The sequence below is a fragment of the Podarcis gaigeae genome, assembly GCF_964106915.1.
Source record: "Podarcis gaigeae genome assembly, chromosome: 4".
NCBI lineage: Eukaryota > Metazoa > Chordata > Lepidosauria > Squamata > Lacertidae > Podarcis > Podarcis gaigeae.
In genome coordinates, this window is record NC_139677.1 from 54,379,273 (window position 1) to 54,397,835 (window position 18,563).

The 18,563-nt window shown below is 40.5% G+C and overlaps 1 protein-coding gene across 3 annotated transcripts in view; it reads right to left on the reverse strand.

Moving 5' to 3' along the window:
• The window catches only part of DOP1B (DOP1 leucine zipper like protein B), a 61,766-nt gene that overhangs the window by 34,054 nt on the left and 9,149 nt on the right, over nucleotides 1-18,563 (reverse strand). For all 3 annotated transcript variants that reach the window (XR_014563364.1, XM_083735075.1, XM_083735076.1), the window contains exons 3-15: nucleotides 15,708-15,889; nucleotides 15,000-15,170; nucleotides 12,966-13,155; nucleotides 12,029-12,127; nucleotides 11,369-11,492; nucleotides 10,032-10,141; nucleotides 8,735-8,849; nucleotides 6,981-7,101; nucleotides 6,156-6,275; nucleotides 4,449-4,545; nucleotides 3,604-3,795; nucleotides 1,760-2,450; nucleotides 152-423 (exon numbers count right to left, since the gene is read on the reverse strand). Coding sequence is in view for 2 of the 3 variants with exons in the window: in XM_083735075.1 (XP_083591201.1) it covers nucleotides 152-423; nucleotides 1,760-2,450; nucleotides 3,604-3,795; nucleotides 4,449-4,545; nucleotides 6,156-6,275; nucleotides 6,981-7,101; nucleotides 8,735-8,849; nucleotides 10,032-10,141; nucleotides 11,369-11,492; nucleotides 12,029-12,127; nucleotides 12,966-13,155; nucleotides 15,000-15,170; nucleotides 15,708-15,889 (2,484 nt within the window). In the remaining variant the exon portion in view is untranslated. The remainder of the gene's footprint in view (nucleotides 1-151; nucleotides 424-1,759; nucleotides 2,451-3,603; nucleotides 3,796-4,448; nucleotides 4,546-6,155; nucleotides 6,276-6,980; nucleotides 7,102-8,734; nucleotides 8,850-10,031; nucleotides 10,142-11,368; nucleotides 11,493-12,028; nucleotides 12,128-12,965; nucleotides 13,156-14,999; nucleotides 15,171-15,707; nucleotides 15,890-18,563) is intronic.

Sequence of the window (18,563 nt, forward strand, 5' to 3'; positions counted from 1 at the left end):
TTTGTTTAAGAGGCGCAAGTGCCAGCTAGAAACAAGTAAACAACATTAAACCACCTGCACATTACAAGCATTCCATTTCCATGGAAACAACAATGCCCGACGCACGATGAAAAGTTTATAATGCAGCTTGGTGGGCATTTTAGTACATTACCTGGTAGAAATCAGTTTTTTCCGAAATAAGTTTGAGAATCCCATGTGCAATAGGAGGAACTGTGACCATCTGAAGCCTTCCAAAGAAGGGGTTCTGCCCAGGAACTTTATACCGCTTTACTCGGTCTTCAATAACCAGTGCCAATGATTGGGATTGGTTAATTACTTCTAGCAGCACAGAGATGGACACATTCTGAATGTGGCAGTCATTGACACAGCAACATATTGTCATCAGGGATTTGAGCCACAGGGGAAAACTGGATTCACAGCCACCTGAGGAGAGCAGACAAATAGTTTTAGCTCCAGTTTTAGTACAATCGTTGTTCGGAACAGTTTGTCCCCTTGACAAACATTTATCATTTAACATATGCAAGTGCCACAAAATGTTACAATGCATCCTTCACCTTTGAGTGCATAGGAACATAGAAAGCTGCATTTAGATCAGTGTTGTCTACACTGTCTGACAGCAGCTCTCTAGGGGACATTCCCAGAACTGCCCAGAAATGCTGGGGATTGATCATGGGGCCTTCTGTTTGCAAAACAGATGCTCTGCCCTTCTCTAATACAGATGTGATCCTGCTCAGGGTTCTAGCCAGCCCAGCCATTCCTTTCCCCCACAACCACCACTTTCCTTTCTAACCAACAGTCAACATTATTTAGTTATTCAACATGTTTAGTCCACTTTGGGCTGCTTTGGGTTTGCTTTTTATCCTATTAAAGATTTTTTAAAATATATTTTTGTACTTTCTCCAAACATACTGATACCTCTGATTTCGTTCTTAAGAGCCCTGGCAGTGCTCACAACCTAAAGAACATTACTAGGTAAGTACATTACATTGCTAGACAATGGAAGGATCAACCTGTTTTTCGTCTGAAAGTCATTGGCCAATTGTGCATGGGAAATGCAAATTAGACAGGGATCTCATCCAGACCTCAATATGCCAAGCAGAAGAAAGCAACCAAGGTATGAATGCACATTTACCTAGCAACAAGTCCAACTATGCTCAGTGGGACTTACTCCTAGGTAAATATGCATTGGAATGCAGTCAAAGAGCACAAGCTCTTTCAGAAAACACCACTTTAACAGAATCCTGGCAAATCTGAGATTGTGCCTAATTGATCCTTTAACCTTCAATCCGCTCAACACATACCTGGCTATCCTTTCTTCACTCAGGGCTTTATTTGCTCTTTGCCAGCACTCTGAAAGCCACTTGTCCTAGGCCTTAACTGGTCCTTGCCCTACACTTACAAATGTATAGCCCTATCACATTACTATTTTTGCACAATTCTAATGGAAGATTACTGAATACAGAACACTGCCTTATTATGTACAGTCATACCTCGGGTTGAATACACTTCAGGTTGAGCGCTTTTGGGTTGTGCTCCGTGGCGACCCGGAAGTAACGGAACACATTACTTCCGGGTTTCGCCACTCACGCATGCGCAGACGGTCAAAACGACATCACGCGTATGCACGGAAGTGGCGAATCGCAAGACACGCAGTCGCGGGTTGCATTCGCTTCAGGGTGCGAACGGGGCTCTGGGACGGATCCCGTTCGCATCCTGAGGTACCACTGTACTCTTCTGCAAATTATAATGTTCCTCTTACCAGGCACTTGAAAGAGAGACAAATAGAGCTCCTCAGTTTCCTCCTCAGAAAGATAAACAGGAAATGTAGTACAATCCAATAAGAGGTAGCACATAGCTGCAAAGGCCTCTCTACAGTCTTCTCTCATATCTCCCAGGTCAAGCATAACTTGGTCAATGTCCCATTCTTCTTCCTTTTTCCCCCTTTCACCACCAAGCTCTTCTGAAGGAGATGGAGGATCCAGATCTTTCTGTTTAAAAGATGACCCTCGGACAGTGAATAAGTCTGTTAGCATCTGCTTAAACTGAGGCACCGTTATTTGCTTGGAATCCCATGAGCTCCTTTTCTTGGAAGTATTTCCAGCAGCTTGATAATGGTTTCCTTTTTTCTCCTCTTGTCTTGAATGCACTGAAAGAACACTGCCATTACTGGGATCTTGTAGATGAACGACAAATACATATTTACTGGCAAATTTTGCCACCAGCTCCTGGATGCACTGCAAGGTCTTCTGCATGCTTCCACCCTTTTTCCAGACATCATCTTTCTCAGGAGTTACCCTAGGTATTCTCAAGTGCTGAGCGAACTCTGGGGATGAAGTGCTAAGGCCTATACCACTGTCTTCAGACTTGAGGGGAGGAAAAAGAGCGTCATCTTCATTCTGGAGCACTTTGGATTCTGAAGTCAGTTCCTGGTTTTCTTCCCTCATGGGGCTCTGAAATAATCCAAAGATGTGGACCCAAATGTGAATGTTGAGGTTTACTCTATACAAAATCCATACATGAGTAACATTAAAATATCCTTGCATGTTTTAACTGCATGTTTTAAATGCCTGGTAAAACCTTTTTCTATTCCACCAGGCTTGTGCAAGCAAACAAGAAATATATATGTCCACAACAGCTATCCAATTTCTGATGTAAACTTTTTATATGGTTTTTATTGTATGGCTTTATGTACGGTTGTGAACCACTTTGCTATTTTCTTTATAGGCATTTTTTATAAGTAAATAAACAGATGTGGGGTGGAACACTGCCTTACATGAAACAAAGACACAAATCTGGTAGAGAACAGTGGGAATTTGTATTTGTCTGGAACTATCCTTGTGCTATTAAATGCAAAGGCATATTCTGCTTTAAGTATTACTCAAATTCAGATGTTACAGAGAAAGAGAGCTGAGTTTCAGCGTACTGATGCCATTTTGCCCTCATGAATGTTCCCAGCAGCTTCATATCAATATTAAATACCATTTGAGATAAAATAGTGTCCTGCAGCATCCCTTAGTGTAACCACCAGGGGGCAAAAAAAAGCACTCTCTTAATACAACTTTCTGGACTTGGTCCTGTAGATAGGACCAGAATCACTGTAACACAGTGTCCCCAATCCCCATCCCATGGGCTGGTCCAGGAGCATATCACTGTCAGTGGTACTGAAAGCCACAAGAGATCTAGAAGCAGGAGCAAGGTTGCTCCCTGTAAAAGTCAAACTCTCCACTACCTTCCCTGAGAAGTGGATATTTGTAGCGGTTGATAGTTATTCCAATATTAATATTTTTATAGCAAAATACTGCACTGAAGCACCTACACCTCTCATCATGTATGAGACTGAATATTCAGCCTTTTGGGCCAAGTGCAGAAAGCCACCATAAGCATCAGACTCTTGACATGACAAGTCAAACTGAATATTTGTGTTATTTGTAAGAAACATAGTAGTGATACCTAGTTTAATACTTAGGATGGGGGGGGGGGGAGGCGAAGCATCCCATTACAGCATAAGAACTACAGTACAGCATAATGAAAGACCATATTAACAATCTGATTAATCAATTCACAAAATGTATTATAGACATAAACTCATCTCTTAATACCTACAGTGTCTGAGCTTCCTGTATCAGTACCTAGGTAGGCAGGGGGCATCTGCACTTTGCTAAGTACTTTGAAGCATGTCCTTAAGGCATGAGTGAGCTCTGGCAAACTTAGTGTTTCCATGTTTTCAAGGAGAGATTGCACTATACAGCAAAGCATCTGTGGCAGATAGAGAGACTGCACTTCGGAATAAAGTTCCTATAAAAACAAGACATTTCAAATAAGCAAATCTCTTAAATGACGTACATCTAATTTTGAAATCAGTTCTTTTTGCTTATTAAGTTTTATGTATATATATGCAATCAATTACATCTTTATTCTAATCTTATTTATTATGTTAACATTTTAAAATAAAGATTGATTCTTGTACACTTTGGTGTCATTTTTTAAACAACTGCTTTTACTCATGTTGCTAACATTCTGGGGCTTGTTGAAGAATGGCAGGTTATATTAAATAATTTTAGTAAATAATAAATAAAATAATTTGTAGACCCTAGAGAAGTCACTTTACTTGAACCTAAAGAACACAGCACAGATATAGCTATCCAATATTATACAAGGTTGTAAAAACAAGTTTGCAGATTATTGCATATTCTGCCCGCTCAAATTATCAATATTTTGTTTTCTTCTAGGGCACAAAAGTTGTCCATAAATGTACAAAATGTTGAACAAAACCTATCATTCCACAGCTCTTTAGTAAAAGTTGAGCAAATCATAAAGACAAGACTAGTATGCAAAAAACACTCTTCAAATGACAAATGTGTCCATGCACCATCAGATATTTGGCAATTAAAAATGTATTTTCTTAATAATTAGTTTATTTGCAGGGATACACATGGAAATTCACTTACTAATGGTATTACATCTAGAAGAAATATCAGTAGAGTGCAGAGTTCTGAAACGGTTGCAACATTCCTCATCATAAGTTGTGTCTGTGTAGATTTATTTCTGCAATTGAAAGGGAAAGCGTGGTTTTGAGAAACTTTTTAGAAATTGAACTGCATTGATGTTTTATCTTGCTTGCTACTTTTGGTAGAAATGCAACTAAGAAATGTTTTGATATTTATGGCTGAAATGTAATAAAGCTCAAGCATTGAAGAGATGTGAAAGTGAACACTGCAGCAGCATATTATCCCTAAGTTTTATACATGATATCAATGGCCAGGATCTTGTATGCCAAGACATGAAAATACACACATTTAAGGATCAAGGATGAATTAACCTGACTCCCTTTAATAAGATAAAAAGTTAACAAACAAAACAAGATTTTAAAAACCTGCATATTATGAAAACTATTGTTTCGGTTATTTATGCTTTTATTGTTAAAGAAAGAAATTTCATAGTAAGCAATTCATCAACAATATGAAATAAATAATCAAATAGAACTAAGATTCAAACAATATGTTCAACTAAGCTGTCCAACAGGTTCATAAGGATATATCAAATATTTTTTAAAGTAAAGTAACCAACTCATTTAATTCAAATTTGTTCTATCATTCTCTCAGCCATTTATTTACTTACTCACTCACTTATTTAAATATATGGCTATTGAAAGATTCCTATAATGCTTTTCACAAAATGTATTACAGTGGTACCTCGGGTTAAGTACTTAATTCGTTCCGGAGGTCCATAATTAACCTGAAACTGTTCTTAACCTGAAGCACCACTTTAGCTAATGGGCCTCCTGCTGCTGCCGCACCGCCAGAGCCCGATTTCTGTCCTCATCCTGAAGCAAAGTTCTTTTTTTTATATAAATATTTATTAAGAATTTTTATAAGAAAAAAGCATAAATAACAAACAACATTGCTTATGTCATATACAAAATTTCATAACTCGTTTGGACTTCCTCACATCTCCCGCTCCCACTTACATTGTTAAAAAATTTTTTCAAGCAAATTATCATCTTGTTTACAATCTTATATCCACTCATTTAAATATAATCTGATAGTTCTCCCAAAGGATTTGTCTTTTCCTTTATCTCGCTTATCGTCTAGTTTCAATCTAGTTTAGTGGTGGCCAATTATTTATGATCAAGCATCCTTCTTAACATTCAATCAAATTACAATATTTTTGTAAATAAGTTTTAAATTTCTTCCAGTCTTCTTCCATCCTTTCTTCTCCCAGGTCTCGGATTCTGCCGGTCATCTCTGCCAGTTGCATATAGTCTATCAGCTGCATCTGCCATTCTTCCAGTGTGGGTAGATCTTGAGTCTTCCAATTTTTGGCAATCCTCTTGGGTATTGTCGGCCAGGGGGTGTTAAAGAAGGACCGAACATTTTTTATGTATGCAACAACAGCAGCAAGGATACTCATTGCCAAAAACTGAAGCAAAGTTCTTAACCTGAAGCACTATTTCTGGGTTAGCGGAGTCTGTAACCTGAAGCGTATGTAACCTGAAGCGTATGTTACCTGAGGTACCACTGTACAGTGGTGTACAACAATAAAACTTCATAGGAAATACATACAACAGACAGTAGGTCAAGAATAAGTAGCGAAGTTAAGACTCTTAGATTAACTCTAACAGCATAATATATATATAGAGAGCGTGCGCACGCTACCTGAAGCAGTCTTCGAAACATCTGGTCATATAATCCCAGAGAAAATCCGTGCTTAAGGATGTGATCAGCAGATTAGCTGTTTTAACTATCTCAGATGCATTCTTGTTTTCTTTGATTGCACTAAAAACAGCAAGAGTCAAGCAAATGTAGTAAATATTCAGCAGTAAGCATTCTGAAGTATTAAGCACAGACGTCAAAGAACAAATATATATTGCAAAATAAGAAATCTAGCAGGGTAATGGGAACTATGTCTCATTGCATTGGCTGTTGTTAATTTCTGATGCATATGCATCTGACAGCATCCTGGCCACAAGACGGGTTATGTACTGTAGTTCTCATGATACCATAAGCCCTACTGGACTACCAGCATCAATGGACCTACATTTCCAATTGACTTTGCAGCTGATAATCCAACAAGGGGCCCTGCAGCCATTTCCCCCTTATGTCATCATCAAGAGAATTGAGAGGTCTCAGCTCAGAATAAGGCCAAGCTGGATGCAGACTCAAATAAAACCAAACCCTTAATTACAACTTGCTTGCAGTGTGCCCATTCTAAACTGAGTGCAGGGGTGCTCACTCACCATTACTTATAAAATAAATAAATGATCGACATAATAAGTGTGTCTAACTATTCTAGTTTAATGCTCAATTTTAATGAAATTTACTTTCGAGGAAATGCTAATTTGGGTACTCAAATGCAATGACACAATAGTCATGGTCAGCAGGAAACTAGTGGGGGGGGGAGATAAATCAAATCCCAGTGGTGTTTTTCAGACACCTGATTAATGTCAGAGCAAAAAAAGAAAAAGACAGACCAAAGCATACCTTGTAAGGACATTTCCTGTTTGACTGTAACTAAGTTTAAGATCAGAACCCAGTGTATCCTTGCAATAAGAATAGAATGCTCTGATCACTTCAAGAAACAAATCCGCAACAACTGGTGGTCCTTCAACAAAAGAAAAATACAATGAAGTCTGATCATAATGAGTGGCAATATTTTATTTCAGAATAGAAGAGAAGGAAATAGAAACCCAACTTCTTAGTGGCTCAATGAATTATGTAGATAATTGTCAAGCCCTGTTCCAATTTTACTAGAATGATTAAAAACCGACAATGTGATCAGAAATTGTTTCCTAGAACCGTATTATTCTTAGCGAGAAACCAAGTACTGTACTGTACTGGTCTCAGGTCATCAGATGAAGTAGGCTTTAGCTTAGAATGCTTATGGCATTACATTTTAGCCTTTAAAGCAACGGATTGTTGTTTTTGTTGCAACAAACTAATACAACTATTTTTCAGGAGCTTTTCTTCAATTTTATATTCTTCAGCAAGACCCACTGCAAGTACTTAGAAATATATGTATCCCCGCTCCCGCAATGACTGTAACTATTCATATTATACACCATTTATTTTGAGCTACTATTGTGGCCTGTACCCTTACCACAGATTTGTTATCTGAACAAAATGTTTTAAGCAGGCACTGAAAAGAGAACATCCAAGGTTGATGTCAATAAGCAGGGAGTTTCAAAGAATAGATGCTGCCAAGTAAGTAATGTTCATTAAATTCAATGGGTGGGTCTACTCAGAGCAGAACAAACAACAAATACAACCCGTTCCTTTGAAAGCAGAAGAGCTAGCACTTCTTTACATCTGCACTAGGTTTCCTCAAAATAAATTCAAACAATACTTTGAGAGAAGATCTTGCTTGCTATAGCGTATACACCAATTTCAAGCAGTATTTCAAAAGGATAGAAATAATGCCACAGGTTCTCTTATATTTAAATATTGCACAGATGTATGAAATAATGGTAGTATTTTTCTATTATATGTCAGGCTTTTAAAAGTGAAGTAACAGTAGCATGCTCATACCAATGGAATATACTTCCTTATTTCATTAGAGAGAAGGAAAAAGCAGGATTGCAGAACATCTAACAGTTAAACCATAAGAGACCCTGAAAATGCAACATTAGTTTGGCAGTTACTTCTAAACATTTAGGAATAGAAATGTTATTTGCACAATAGAAATCCACAAGACCTACTCAAGTAGCCAAGGCTGACAGCCATTCAGAACATAATCTAGAGACAAGATTGTTTTAAAAACCAGTATGAAGCTATGGCCATAAAGCTGATATGGACAAAACAAAGGTCAGTTCATAGTGTGTTTCCTGCATATCCTGGAGGCATACTGAAGCACATAACTAGTGATTTGGGTACAAGCCTTATTGGGACTCATCATGGTAAGAGTAGACATCCTGCTACCTATTGGCAAAGAAGGTGTAAAGTTTGCCTTTTGTTTTGCTTAGCCATCTATTGGCCTGTTCACATGTAATGTTAACCCATGGTTTATTAATTGGTATGGTTTGTTTATAACCAACAAACAACACTCTGAAGTCAGGGTTTGATGTTGGCTATGGTTTGTTTTAGCTGTGACTTAGTATCTTTAACTTTCTTCTTTAACCATCATTTGTCATCCCACGTCAGATGCTTGCTAAAAGCACAAACCTAGAACAAATGGAAAACAAATATGTCGTAGCCAAGTATATTTTTGTATTAGTTCTCTTGAAAGACTTCCTTCTTACCTATTTCAGGTTTGTCAAGTAGGCTTATGAGAATGCGGAATGGTCTCAGATATGCATGATGCTGTTCCTCCAAGTCAGATTCTGCAAAATTTTGATGCAGTATTTCAATCAACGCCTGTTAAAACAATTAAATGTTGAATTTGGAAGCAAAAGGAGGATTAACATTGTCACTTACTCTAATCTTACTGCTTGAAAGATCTCAAAACACAGCCAAACCCTGACTGAAAAGAAGGGTGGAAAACTGACACCAGATTCCAAAGCCATTTTCAGAATTCCTCTTTTACAACCTAACATTGTGGTTCTTCTGCAACTGCAGAGAAGACATAGTGGCTTGTGCTGCAGCGGCTAAAGTAGTATGTGGTTTGGCATGGACAGGGGAAAGAGCATAGCCAATAGCTCCTACCCACAGCAGACAATTCCCCCACATTGCCTTTAGAACTAGGAATCAGCATCAATAGAAGTATAGTTTCCAGTACCGCTCTGTACTGCCTTGGTCAGACTAGATATGAAATACTGTGTTCAGTTCTGGGCATCACAATTTAAGAAGGATATTAACAAGCTGTAATGTGTGCAGGAGGCACACCTGATGAGGACTGTTTGAGGGAGTTGGGTATGTTTAGTCTCGCTAAGAGAAGACTAGGAGAAGATATGATAGTCATCTCCAAACATCTAAAGGGCTGTTACATGGAAGAAGAAGAAAGCTTGTTTTCTCCTGCTCCAGAGGCAAGGACCCAAATCAATGGGTTCAAGTTACAAGAAAGGAGATGCCAACCAAACATCAGACAGAACTTTCTGTTCAACAACGGAACAGACTCTCACAAGAGCTGGCGGACTCTTCTTTCAATGGAGGTTTTCAAGCAGAGGTTGGATGGTCATCTGTCTTGGGTGCTTTAGCTGAAATTCCTGCATTGCAGGGGGTTGGACTAGATGACCCTCGGGGTCCCTTCCAACTCTACAATTCTATGACTATGAACTGAAGGGAAATGTTGATTTTTCTGCAGTTCTAGTATACTGACCTGCTTCCTCCTTGCACTCAGAGCTACAATACAGAAGCATAGCTATGTAGAGACAGTTGAATGATGTCAGCAATGAAATGCAGTTGCTGACATGGCTGTGCCACTTCCTCATGCTGTACCTACACACTGAGACTGGGACTGGATTCTACCACCAAAATTCCCATATGTGATCCTATGAGCTGCTGAACTTGCACACAGGTGATTAGGCAACAAGGAATGTATCTTTCAGGGAATTTATTATACCGTAATATAGGTTACATTCTTTAAGGAATATTACGCACCTCAACTAAAAGATCTTTGGAATATTTCCCAAAAAAGTAGAAGGCATGGTCCTCTAAGGACATAGAAATAGACGGATCTGGTAGAAAAGTACCTCCCTTGATATCAGAACCTGAGAACATGATAAAGAAAGAAAATATGAAACTGGATTAAATATAATGAATGCAATATAATATACTTTTAAATCAATGGCACAAACAACTATGACAAAAGTTGAACTGCTTTTCCCTTCTGACATTAATAGCACTTGAGCCATCAGTGTGGAATCAAGGGATTTTGCTGAATTTGACAGCAGGACCCATCTAAAAGAAAGTGTGGCAGTAAGTTTAACTTTCTTTGGTCTTTTGTAGAGTCACATACATGACACATTCGATGCTGTAGGTGGTTATACACAGCCAGACCACTCACTCTATCCAGTTCAGTATCATCTCCATTGCCTGGCCACAGATCCCTAGGGTATCAGACAAAAGCATTTGTTTCTCAGCTCTATCTGAAGGTGCCAAGGATTAAACCTGGGACTTTTTACATACAAAGCATGTCCTCTACTACTGAACCATGGCATTTACCTGGTAAGTGAAATATAGACCTTTAATCCCACCAGTCTTACAAACTCAACTGTCCGGGCTTAGTATTGATTTCTATTTCACAAAATAGTTCATAATTCAGTGGACACGGAGGCTTCTATTAATTTAAACTTTCTACTTGGTACTCCTGAATTACTGAGAAAGCAAGCTGTCAATTAAGTCACTGAGTAAGCAATGTATGACAATAAAGGGTGCAATTTTTCAAAGACGAAGGCAGTGGTAGCCAATGTGGTACCCTCCAGATGTTGTTGTGCTACAGTTCCCATCAGCCTCAGCCAGCTTGGCCACAGGTGATGGCGGGGGGGGGAGCATGTTGGGTACCCCTGGTCTAATTGATACTGTGGTACTCCCCTTCCATTGAGGAAATGTTTGTTCACACAAAATCTTATGCAAGGTAACACAAACGGCACTTCTCTACATACAGTATAATCATAACCCCGCATACTCAGAAGTATGTCCTATTGCATTCAGTGTGGCTTTTTCCAGGGAAGTGGGGTTAGGACTGCAGCTGTAGTTGTGTAAGGCAATTCTAGGAAAGATGCATATAATACAGTGTTTGGGGATGTCTGTATACTCCCTGAATATCCTAGGACAAAAATGTTGTAAAAAACGGTATTCTGCTGTAGATGGCCCATAAATACACATGAAACCTGGAGTTTTTAAACATTCTATTTCAAGAGTGTGCACTAAAGTTATCTGAACACCAATAGCAAAAATTACACACAAAGAAAATGTGGCTATAATTTGTACAGTACCTAGCAGCCATGCATATAACCTTCTGTTAAGTGACATATCTCTTCTTAAGAGAGTTTGGGCAGATGCTGAGAGAAGGTGGACTATATCAGATCTAGATAGTGTAACAGCACTTTCACTGGGATCCTAAACAAAGAACAGACAAGTCAGATATAGGTGAGTCTCCTCGAACAAAAACCAGGAAATGCAAAAACAAACAAAGCCACCACACTGTGGCAATAAAAAAATTTGCAATATAAAACTCCTCTCACTTTAATGCTGCAATCTGTTCGTGTCTATCAGAACTGATACTGGCAACTTCAAGGCTTGATTTATTGCAATGCAATCTGCATTAAATGTCCCTTGAGGCTGGCCAAGAAACTGCAGTTACTAAAGCAGCATGTTGTTTTGGTGGCAGATACGGCAGTGAACTCCTTAGAGAACCAGAATTTTGTACAGAGCTGCCCCTCCTTTAAACATCTTCAGAATACTTACACAGAGACCAATGGTTTGTTTGATTTTGGGATGGGTGGGGGAGAGCTAAAAAATAAACCCAACCGTAAACCAGGGCACCACTTGCATGTACAGAAAATGTACGAAGCCTAGGCAGTTTCCCCTTGCGCTTGCCTGTCAGTGTAGCGAGCCTTAGAGTTGGACCACAAAAAGTTAAGTCTTTTCCTTACCAAAGAGGAATAAAATGGGAAGAAGAAGAGAACCACTTCCAAAGTGTTCCTTTGCACAAGAACATTTGAATCCAGCATTGACACACAAAAAGCTTTGACCTGTAAGAAAAGAACAGAATTGCATTTGAGGAATGCACCCCTCTGCTGCCAAGGAATATACCTGGTAGCGGAGGGCATGACGGAGGCACAAGCTCCATGTGGAGGGAGCTGGGGGACTTTGTGCGGGCTGAGAGAATGAAGTGCAGCTCATCTTCCCCTCTCCCCAAGCTTCCCTTGGGCAAAGGGAATGGGAAGTTGGTGGAAGTGTTGGGGGTGTAGTAAGGCTGATGGGGATAAAGTAGGTAAGAGAGAGTAATCCCCATGCTTCCTAGACTGCCTTTCTCACCTAACCTGCAGTGATTTTCTTCAGATGCCAGACTCTTGGGACTGCTGACCTCACTTCCTACTTCCCCCTTCCTTGATCCCACCTTTTGCTTTTCTCTTCTGCAGAGATGACAGAGCAAGCATGGCTCTCCGCATCTCCTTCTTAGTTAGGCAGAACTAGGACCAGCTTTCGATCAAACATGCATTCCGTCTAACTAATGTAGCTTTCTTATTTTTCTATACTCAAGACTCTGTGGTTGCCTTCAGCAAAAAGTGTGTACCTCCAAATAGGGATTCAGTGCAGTTCCAGTTCAAGGTTCTGCTGCTGCATATAAACTCCCCCCCCTTTCCAAAGCAGTCAATCTGGGGGAGATTTCAATTGGTCCCCATTATTCTTAGATTTGTTGCTGTTGATCAACACTTAGCCAGAGAAAATGATCTGAGAAAGGACATCCAAGGATGGCTACGTATCACCTTCATGAGTGTATGATTGGTTTGCAGTTTGCCCATGCTTCTAGAATTGTTTGTTTAGAAACGCATACAAAGAACACACATTACCAGTTGTGCAACCTACCATGAGCTTAGTATCAGTTCCCAGCATATACTTCTGCTGTTTTCCAGATAATTCTCTGTTGATATGACTAACAACAAAAAGGGAGGCAGGCAGTCTTATGGAAGGACTAACCAGAACACTCCCCCATAATGCTGAATAAAACACTTCTTTGCCAATCACTAGAGACAACTTCACAAGTAAAGCATCTGTCCTGTGAAAACAAAAAGAAGTGGAAATGAAAAAGGGAAGTTTCTATACCACTTCCATCAAATGACCATTCTTTTTTTTTAAAAAAAACCACAGCTTAATCTAAAAAAGATCAAACTCACTCCAGTTTGGGACTGTCACTGCATTCACATTTCCACATAATTTGTCAGTCTGTCACAAGTTATACCCAGTCTAGGCCTGCTCTTTCTATAGTAAATTAGTATTGCCACTCATATACGTCACAGGTACTCAAAATTGGGAACTGATGTTATGGAGGAAGATGGAGAAATGATTCTAGGGTTGTGCTGAAGGAAATTACTACTCTAGTCAACCCTACCACATTTTACCAATTGTGACTCAAAGGATCATGGGACCATGCCTTCAACCAAACAACTTAGATAAAAAAAGTTCACCCTTTGGCTGCTAATTATTTAATGCTGTCAGTATTTCAATATAGTAAGGGGCTACTTATGGCCATCTGCTTTAGATCTCTCCTCCCCGCCAAGTCACATCACTAATGGGCAAGACTTAATGTACGAGTCACCCCATAATTGCTCATAATCTGAATAAATTAAGGGGACAGAATCTCTTGATCGGAAAGAAGTAATCACTTCAAGAAGTGCTGATAAGAATAGGATGCAAGCTTCCCATCTTTGTTTCTTCTCTTTCAAATACAGATTTTTGCAAAGACTTGGCTTGGGGGGGGGGCGGGCAGTACCAACATGTGGTGGCAGCAAAACATCTTGGAAAGTTAAGTACAGTCATACCTTGGGTTACAGATGCTTCAGGTTACGCGTTTTCAGGTTACGGACGCACCAAAACCCGGAAGTACCAGAATAGGTAACTTCCGGGTTTCGGAGCTCGCGCAGAAACACTAAATCGCATTTTGCGCATGCGCAGAAGCGCCGAATTGCAACCCGCGGGATCACATTCGCAACCCGAGCGTCCACTGTGATACTAACAGTATCCCATTCACCTGCCTTTGGTGGATTTTGGTGAAGATCTGGTATCTGAGAAGGCTTTAATATTTGAAAATCATTTCTGATAGTTCAGTTGTCTACATAACTGGATTAATGTATACTATGAATTTACAGAATTAGAGAAAGGAAGCGCGCATCCTGAGAGCTTAACCAAAAGCAAACCACCCACACAAATTATGTGCATAATTAAATAATACATGTAGTAGAGACAGACTTGATGGCTGACAAGGCTCTCAACTACAGTGCATCAGTTCTGCATCACTGATGTTCCAAATCTCATACCAGTCATAATCTTGTTAGAGGCCTTAAGTCTCTATGTTTCATCCCCCTCCTATCTACAATAGGCAATAGTGACATACTTTGCACTCTTATAAGATTGAAAGAAAAAAAACCAAAAATGCTTAGGGTGAGTTTAGTGGATAAAGCTCAAGCAAATGTTTCCATAAAACTCTGAAAAGAGACAAGGCTTTCTCTAAATTCCATTGACAGAGCTTGTAAATATTAAGCAGAAGGGAGTTTTTCCTGCTGCTTCCAGATGCCTTTTGGCACAGCGAAATTTCCATTTGTACCCAGAAGAACCTGCTTGTTTGCACTTATGATTCTGCAGCCACAGGCACTTCCTGCTCAAGTTGTCCTGTGGCCCTTGCCAAATACAAACAGAACGTCTTAACTCTAAATCCGTACGGCTCTGCCCTTCCTGTTTCTTTCAGTAGCTTGTCTTCTCTGACCCCACCAAGAGCCTTTCCACATGCCCCATACTGCACAGGTGAGCAACTCTTGGAAGTGGGGGGGTTTCTAGTAAATAAATATATTTTTAAAAAGTTTTTAAAATGCAATGACATTTATTGTAAGAGCAAGTGATACCAACCTGTCATAGATTTCTGACCCTTCCTCCAAACCGGGCAAGAGTCCAATTAAGAAGGCTTGAAGACTTGGCAAGAGGCACTTCTGCAGTGGGATAAAGTATTTCTCATACAGGCCAAGAAGAACAGGCCTCACCGACATTGCTGCATTTGCCAGCAATGGAAACAAGCCTGAGCTGGTGACACAGAGAGAATGAGAGATTTAAAAAGGGGGAGTGGGTGTCAGCCATTGGTTGCATTTACACATTATGTTAAATTATGGCTTAGAATTACAACGATGAGTTGAACGGGGTCTTGGGCTTGTGCACTTCCTTCCCCCTGAGGCGGCTATGAGAAAGTTTAGAAACATTTGTTCCCATTTGAAATTAATCCCAGCTTTTTGTGACTACTGGAACCTGGAAAACTGTGGCTAATCTTAGTTATTTGTTCAAACAGGTTAACCTCAAACCACACTTTATGAAGTTGGCTCGTTTCAACAACAATAGTGAAGACTAACTACAGTTCAGGGTTGCTACATGACATTAAACTGTAGTTTACCTGAAACAGAAGCTCCCAATCTGCTTTTTGCAGTCACACTTGAGGGGAGGGGAAGCGTGAGCTTGAGGCCCTTTTCTGCAACTCATCCTTGCAGCGCTAAACCAGAGTTTACTATTATCTGCAAGCACAGCCACTAATATTAAATTCAAGCCTTACTTTTTAACTAGAATGTTTACCTGTATAGAAACAAGTCCTTTGCAAGCCATTTGGTCCCAATGATTTTAAATATTATTTCATAGGTCTCTAGTGCCTTTAGGTGCACTCCACTGGGCAATGCTGGATGTAAACACTGAGATAACCTCTTGCTGATAATCAGACGCCTTGGTAAAAGGGAGTACTTTAAATTACTTTGAAGAGCCTGTAAAATAATGGTAAGAATTAAATGGTATAACTTATATCAACATTAGTCAGCAAATGAACTTAGCTAAAGCTTTACTGTAATCTTCTACTTAACAGAACTAGCCTTCAGAGAGCTGAGGATGCTGAAGAGGCCAAAGATCATCTCAGCTGTGAATCCTGGAGAACCTGCTCCCTGCCTTGATGGCCTTTTTCCACATGGCCTGAGAGGGTGGGGCCTGGACTGACTCTAGTTGCAAAAACTGAACCTGCTGAAAACACTCTTGGGCTGGAGTACTGTTTGTGTGTGTGAGGGGGCTATTGCTTTTACTGGTTTTAATTGTTTTGTACCTTTATTTCAGATCTTATGTGGAAATTGTTTCAATTTGGTTGTGTATTTTTGGTGTTTTATTTATTGTTTATGGCTTTTCTAATGTTGTAATTATGTATTTTTTCATGCTGTAAGCCACCTTGAGCATGGTTTTGACTATGGAAAGACAGCACAAAAATCAGATTATGTATGCATGTTGTTACTAGCAGACTTATGGGGACATGGGTAGCGCTCTGGTCTAACCCACTGAGCCTCTTGGGCTTGCTGATCAGAAGGTTGGCAGTTTGAATCTGTGCAATGGGGTCATCTAGTTCAGTGTTTCCCAACCTTTTTTGGGCAAAGGCACACTTGTTTCATGAAAAAAATCTCGAGGCACACCACCATTAGAAAATGTTTAAAAAATTAACTCTGTGCCGCTAGATTAATGTCCCCAAACATCATGGTTTGTGCCAACCTACTGACACTCCACAAAGCTTCTTAACCATGTTCGTATGAAAAAAAAATGGGGTGCTGCGGCTCTCCCAACCCACTAACTACCAGCACGCTTCAACACAATGCCGCGCGCGGCAAGAGCCCAGGCTTTCTGATCCAAGCCGCTTTCCGTAGCACCCGGCAAAGCCGAGCACATGCTACGAAGCGCCCACACGTGTACGAAAAGTCCTGGCTCAGCCGCGAGTTGGCGCAGGCAGATGCCGTCCTGGAAGCAAAAGCTGTCACGTGGGGATTTTCTTCCTCCCTCCTTTAAATTTGGAACTTACGGCGCGCGCTCCCTTCACGCCTAGGGGGATTCCCCCCTCCCCTTCCCGCTCTCTCTCTCTCCCTCCCTCCTTTGGCGCGCGCTCCCTTCACGCCTAGGGGGATTCCCCCCTCCCCTTCCCGCTCTCTCTCTCTCCCTCCCTCCTTTGGCGCGCGCTCCCTTCACGCCTAGGGGGATTCCTCCCTCCCCTTCCCGCTCTCTCTCTCTCCCTCCCTCCTTTTCTCCACCCACACGCCTCCCTTTACGGCTGCTCTGCGCGTGCGCGTTGCTGCGACGCTCTTCCAGTCTTTCCCTGCACCGTGGGAGGTAAGTGCTGGCTCCTGACGCGGGTGCGTGCGGCGCCCCCTCCCCCCCGACCGCCTTCCTCCCACGGCACACCAGAAAACATCTCGCGGCACACTAGTGTGCCGCAGAACACTGGTTGGGAAACACTGATCTAGTTCACCCTGCTGCAATGCAAGTATCTCAAAATGTGATCCCCATACAATTTGACTATGTATACAGTTGCGCTACCAACCCCTGTTCACCACTCTGAATCTAGGGGTTGGTTTCAGAAGGACAGAATTGTGTTAAACAAAGGCATGTTTTGTGGCATAGAATAGTAATAGTTCTCTCTTTTCACGGACGTCCTAGAACAGGCAGAATATGTAAAAGCTAGAATATATACCGTAACTGGGTTGGGAGCAAGTAGACAGAGTGTAAATATCTGGACTATTTGTTAAGGGTGTGTGAATTGCTATGTTGAGTTTGCAAAAGTAAGCTGATCAAAGATCCAAACGACTGCAGCTAATTTGTGATCCATAATGCAAAAGAATATGGCATTGGAAAAATATTTAAAAAATTCATTCAACAGGGTTCCCCCCCCCTCGTGTTTTATATTACAAATTTAAACCCATCTTGAAAATTTTGCTAATCGTTTTCATTTGTACAAACAAATGGATATGGGTGTGCAAGGGCTGTATTGCTATGTCACTCAAACATTCAGCTGAACAGCTCATGGGGGCACTAAAACGTCTTATCAGAAGGACTCAGCTACCCTATTTGTCACATGATAAGGAAGTAGTATGAAGCAATGGTCCACACTTCATGCGAAGCCAGGCCTTGCCTCAGTGCAAATATGTGGGTTCTCAGGAAGGAGCTCACAGCCACTTTGTTCTTCACTGGTCCTTTTTGGTGCAGGAGTGAGCTAAGCTAAGGTTTTCTTAATGCGTCATCTGAACCTGGCTGATAGTTAAGCTCTTGCCTGACTAGCAATGAGCTGTATTATTATTAATACTAACAGTAATAGTAATAAGAGTAAGAATAACCCACCCTTCTGTCTATGTTCCCAGGGCAGGTCAAAACAATTTAAACTGCAACATTAAAAATAGCTTAAAGCAAACTACCTAGTAGTTTTAAGGCAGCAAATAAATTTTGAAATACTGTAAATCAAACACTGTTCAACATTACTATGACAAGTTAGCCTGGTCAACATCCGCTACAACATCAAGACCTGTCAACTGGAAAATCCCCACTATCCTGTTGAGAACTTAGTTTATACCATTAAATCTAATTAAAACCAATTACAATCACTGCCCGTAACACCAACGGGGCATTTAAGACCCAGAA